Raw genomic sequence first — 6,101 nt, forward strand, 5'->3', positions numbered from 1 at the left:
AGTTTCATCCTTCACAACAAACCAACCAAAGCAGCGAGACGGAAAGACCTGAGAGACGATTGGTCACGAACATTTCACACTGGTTGCTAGGACAACACAGAGAAAGAAAGGCTGGGTATGTAACTAGCCTACCAACCAGTAATCAACCAGTCAACCAACCAGTAACTGACCACTAGCTGACAAGTTAACCAACCAGTAACCAGTCAGTTAACCAGCCTGTGGTCCAGTCAGTCCAGATGTTTCCTGGTTTCCTTTAGTTTTCTTCTGTTTTCTCTCTTCCTGACTTCATGTTTAAAACATCTGAACAGTGGGGGGGCAGTCAGCCGACCGTCTCTCTCTCACTCACACACACACACACACACACACACACACACACACACACACACACACTATAACACAGCAGCAGCAGAGGGTTCACTCTGCAGGTAGTCCGTCCTGCTAAAGGTGCTTTTGTCGACTCGTCTTCACTAATGAGGAACATTTCAAGTGACTGTTGGAGGGCAGAGAGGAGAGAGGGGGGTCTGGGGAGGAGCGGGGGGAGATCAGGAGGAAGAGGAGGGATGAAGGTGGGACAGAGGAAGCAGAAAACATCCAGCAGCTCTGAATCATCATCTGATCTCTGCATCGAAACAAACTGATGAGGTCAGAGGACAAAGGTCAGCAGATGAGCCGTGCTGTCCACTTCCTGTCCCCCCGGCTTCATTAATGACCCGGTTCCTCCAGAGGGACGGGACCGCGGCTCATCTGCTGCCCGGGTCAGAACCGCCCTGAGTAATGAGTGGCGAGCGCCAAACGGCACGCAGGAAACCGCTGGACACACACACACACACACACACACACACACACACACACACACACACACAGGTTCCTCCTGCTGTCTCTGATTCTCCTCAGTTCTGGGTTTCCTTTCTGTTTTTATACGTTCAGGATTAATTGATGCAACCAGAGATTTGATGACTCAGCAGATCCTAATCAATGGATCCACTGCAGAAACGCTGACTGTGCAGAAAACTGCCCAAACTCCTGCAGCCAGAAAACCTAAAACCCTTTGAAGGTTTTTACCCTCTAAGTGAAAGAGGTGATAGAAGCTGAACCTGGATATGAATTATTATTCTGCAGAAACTGGGACCAGTTTGATGTTTCTGCTAAAACCAGCAATAAGATCCAAAACAAACACGAGTTTTACTGAAACAAAGTTTATATAATAAAATTCAAATCATTTCTGAGGGAAAAATAAAATCCAAGAACACAGAGCTGCTTTTATTCAAACAGATATTAAAATGTACTTTATTGGACGATGGAAAAATGTTCCAGCTTTAAGCACAAAGCAACTTTAGGAAGAATTTAGTTCAGATTTGGCAAAAATAACAGAAACTAAAATAAATCATTAAATTGTGAGAAAATGTTTAAAAACTTTTTAGCAACAATGATTATAATCCTACTATCATTACTGTCTGTTACTATAGTGATCAAAAATACTAATAATATTAAAATAGCAATAAGAAGAATAATTGTTTAAAGAAACAATAATAGTATCAAATTGTCATATTTACAGAAAATGTGAGCTAAAAAGAAATATGACTAATATTTAAAAAACCTGTGTCTTTAAATTTGTTCCTGGTGTCAAAATGTGGCTTTTTTTTTGCTTGGATGAATAAATTAAAACATGATGGAGTTGGGCTAATATTTTTATTTCAATTTTTTAAACAAGCCAAAATGTATAAAATAGTTTGTTGAATCTGAGTTTTACTTTTTTTAAAATAAATATTTAATAAAATTATTTCCAATATTTTATTGGTTCACAATAAAAGGAATATTTTTAGGGCAGATTATTAAGAACTGAGCTGGAGGCTGGCTGTTGGTTCTGTTGATGAGAACCGAACAGAACCAGAACCAAATAACAAAAACGTTCTGATTGGTCCAGAACCGGAAAGGAAGTGATGTCGCTGTTTGTGTCTCCAGCCTTTCAGTAAATACCCGCCGTTCCACAACGACATTTCCTTCTGGCTGCCGGACGCCGCCGACCGCTTCACGGAGAACGACTTCTACGATCTGGTTCGCTCGGTGGGCGGAGACCTGGTGGAGAAAGTTACTCTGGTGGACGACTTCACTCACCCCAGGTAGGACAGCTGGCGGGGCGGGTTCCCTCAGCGACGAGGTTCCCTCAGCCTCTAGGTTCCCTCAGCCTCTAGGTTCCCTCTGTGACGAGGTTCTAATTTTAATGAGAATTTTGGCATGATCAGTCCACCACACATTTCTTTTATTTTATACACATGATTTTGTTTTTAAAGTGACAGTACATAAAAAAGAAGCAAGAAATGACACAAATTAAATGAAATGATAAAACTATAAATTGAAAATGGTAAATTAATGGTGTTGAAAATGATGAATATGAATTTATGGAAATCAAATAATTTGTCAAAGTTTTTATTTGTAAATGCAACATTTGCCACATAATATAATTTAATAATATAATAATAATAATTATTATTAATAATAATAATAATAATAATAATATTTATTTGTTCTATGATGTTTTGATTTGTAGAGGAAAAGCTTTTATTTTGACAGATTTATAGCCAATCAGCTGTTTCTGTTAGAGGAAAAAAAAGACATTTTTGTTTCTTCGTCTAATTTTCTGGTTCCAACTGTGAGCTTCCTGCCTCTGTCGCCCCCCGCTGACCAAACTGTGCACTGCAGTGTTACTTAGATACTTTTAGTGTTTTTAAACTTGAAGCAACCCGCAAACATCTGGCAACCCGTAAACATCTGGCAACCCGTAAACATCTGGCAACCCGCAAACATCTGGCAACCTGCGCTTATGAGATCCTGCGGTCGTCATAGCAACCAAAGCACATCCCTTCATTCCTTAAACGCCTGCCGGGGTCAGAGGTCAGCTCAGGAAGTGGCTGTGAAGCGGTTAAAAACCGGACTTCCTGCACCGGCTCTGAGGTCCGACCCTAACGTGACGCGGCGAAGTCCAAACATCGAGGATGAGGAACAGGACGAGGATGAAGAGGAGGAAAGGTCACTCTGTCTGCTAATGGCTGATAGCAGAGTCATCACTTTAAATTCACACACACACACACACACACACACACACACACACACACACACACACACACACACACACTCAGCTTGTACAGTTCAAACCTCCCGCTGCTCTAAGTGACACACTCAGCCGTCCTTGGAGCTCCGATCAGAGCTGATGTTGACACCTCGTTTTTTACCAGCTACCTGTGTGTGTGTGTGTGTGTGTGTGTGTGTGTGTGTGTGTGTAAAGGGCAGCAGTGGGAGGCTGCTGCCTTATGGAAGAGAACTCCTCTTGCACATCATTCACACACACACACACACACACAAACTCTGGCCCAGCCTTGCGTTGTGTGAGCAGCGACGGCCGCAGTGCGTAAAAATGTCTGACGCTCTTCATCTTTCATTGTTTTAATGTCTTTTTAAATAGCAGCCTTTATTACACTGTTACACTCACACACACACACACACACACACACACTGTGCTGTGAGTTCGGAGCAGGAAAGTTTCAGATTGATCTTCGGTTGATTTGGAAACATGTTGACCTTCCTGTGAGGAAGAGGAGCGGCGCTGCTGCAGCCTTCGTCTCTCTGTGACTCAGACGATTTTAAACAGATAAAACTTTAGAAATGATCGTCTTTTCTTTCATCACTAATGAATTTAAAGGTTTTATTTGATTGATTTTATGAAGGAAATTAGTCTGTTTTCTGTTTTTTTAATTTTAGTTTTTTCTTTTTTAAACATGTTCAACAGTAACATCAAGATGTAAATGTTTTAATTCCTGAGGAAGAGGAGCAGAGCGCTGATTGACCTTCATCAGCTCGTGAATCTGCCTGCAGTGATAGATTATCAGTTTCCATCTGCTGTCGTTGCTCTGCATATTAAAGTTGAGCAACTCTCGGTGTGCATCCAAAACGCCCCGTTGAGGAATCTGAGGCCGTAAACCAGGACTGGAACCAATCAGCTGTTAATAACTGACAGTATTGATCGTTTCATTACAGCTGTACTCTGAAGGTCTCTGACTGATGAAACCAGGACGGATCTGGACCCAAACTCGCTTTAGCAACTGATTCAGGAACTGTTCAACTTTAAAAACTACATGCATTAAATTAATTAAGTGAAATAAAATAAAGGACGTTTATATGTGCCATCTTCCTAAATGACAGAGAATATCAGCAGTTATTTAGTTTGCAAACATTCTGGTTCATATCGGAAAGATATAATAAACACAGATTCAGTTTAAATAAAACATAGAAATGTTCACACCAGATATTGCCACTAATGTATTCAGTGATTTTATTATGTGGTGACAGAAATATGCAGTGATGTCATCTGCATAGATGGTAATAAAATCTATTTTTACCTGAGCATGTGAGCAAAGTAGGTAAAATAAAAAATAATAAATAAAAGTGACTTGAGAATAGAGCCCTGCTTACACTGGACTTTTCCAGTAAAATATTCCACTCTGCCCGTTTTTATTTCTTCCTGAAAGAATCCGTTCCACTTGATGGACCGAATATTCCTGCTGCCAAAACTCCACTCCGGGTTTTCCTGGTTACCGACTCACTGCTTCAGGCTCCAACTGCAAACAGCAAAACTGCAAGAGCAGCAGACACAACTGGGCTGCAGGCCTGTGCAAAGGGGTCCAACAGAAGGGGAAGTTGATATTTTTCAAAATAAAAGCTTTTCTAAATAAAATACTCCAAACTGCAGTTAAAATGAGAACCATGACTGATCCTGGCCCAGTTCATCAGTTGCCCTGTTACATAAATACTTAGATAGACAGAAATATTGTTCAGTATTTGGGTAAAATGAAGCTTTATGTTTTATTAATCTCATTAAAAACTTTTAGTTGAACTCACCTGGATGCAGCCTGATCATATTTATTCATTGTGATGTGTGTTCCTGCCGGATGAGATGATCACATCAACATCATCTTGATTTCAGGAGATTCACCAACATCGAGACTAATACTGCCGATATGACTGATTACCGATATTTACCGATATCGTACAGATTGCCGATATCAGAAATATGTACAATTGCTTCTATGCTTCTGTTGCACTCCCATAATCCTTTGCTGCTTCACCATGACCAACATAATGAGTTTTACTAATCAGACCGATATACCGATATATCAATAGATTGATACATCAATATATCATGCATCCCTGCTTAATTTAATAATAACAGAAATCTAAAGGATTATGAACGTTTTTGTCTCTCTAAGCGCGGCTGAGTTATTTCTGAAGACGAGCAGAGAGAGGAAGACGAGTCTCTCATAAAGCTGCTCATCCTGATGTCTGGCTTCACAAATGGAGTCTGAACTCTGGAGGAGTTTGAACAATAATGTCCATAATGGCTGCAAATTGATCCGAAGCCTCTCCAGCCGCCGGAAACAGGAGCTGTCAGATGGATTCCCTCGCCTCCTGATGTTCTCTCTCTGACTCCATAAACATCTGATTGAGCTGCAAATCAAAGCTGATCCCTACAAATCTGATCAGATTGGAGGGAAGCGAAGGCGAGCTGATTGGATGAGCCGTCAGTCAGGATGACGGACCGCAGTCAGAAACACGGCAGCGCTTCAGAGAGCCGCTCGTCGGAAACACCAGGAACTCATTGATACTGACTGAAGAGGAAATGAAATAAAGTTTTATGACAATAAAGACCTCCAGATATCAACACACCAGCTGGTTTTTCCCCTTTGATAAACTTTATTCACTTGGTTTCAGAGCTACGGAAGCTAATGCTAAAGCGCTAACTTCAACCATGTTGATACCCACCATGTTTTAAATACATAGCATTCTACAGCACAGTATATCGCCTCCTGCAGGATGAAACCTGTGATTACACTCCTTCCTGTGCGGTTCAGGAAGTGATTCTTTGGAGCAGACTCGTTTGTTTTGCTAGCTGCTAACTTTGAGGATCGACTCTAGAAGCTAACAGCAGCCACGACAGTAAAACTTTACAAGACAATCTGAAGATTATCAGAATCTTCTAGAAATAAAACTAACCGACGGTCAGCTGCCACCGGATGGTCAGCTGCCACCCGACGGTCAGCTGCCACCCG

At 41.3% G+C, this 6,101-nt stretch overlaps 1 protein-coding gene across 2 annotated transcripts in view; it reads left to right on the forward strand.

Moving 5' to 3' along the window:
• Positions 1-6,101, forward strand: part of fars2 (phenylalanyl-tRNA synthetase 2, mitochondrial) — a 68,129-nt gene that overhangs the window by 47,324 nt on the left and 14,704 nt on the right. For both annotated transcript variants that reach the window (XM_007540529.2, XM_016665084.1), the window contains exon 8: positions 1,963-2,120. In XM_007540529.2, coding sequence (XP_007540591.1) covers positions 1,963-2,120 — 158 coding nt within the window. The remainder of the gene's footprint in view (positions 1-1,962; positions 2,121-6,101) is intronic.

Source organism: Poecilia formosa, unplaced genomic scaffold, assembly GCF_000485575.1.
Source record: "Poecilia formosa unplaced genomic scaffold, Poecilia_formosa-5.1.2 Scaffold547, whole genome shotgun sequence".
In the NCBI taxonomy this organism is placed as follows: Eukaryota; Metazoa; Chordata; class Actinopteri; order Cyprinodontiformes; family Poeciliidae; genus Poecilia; species Poecilia formosa.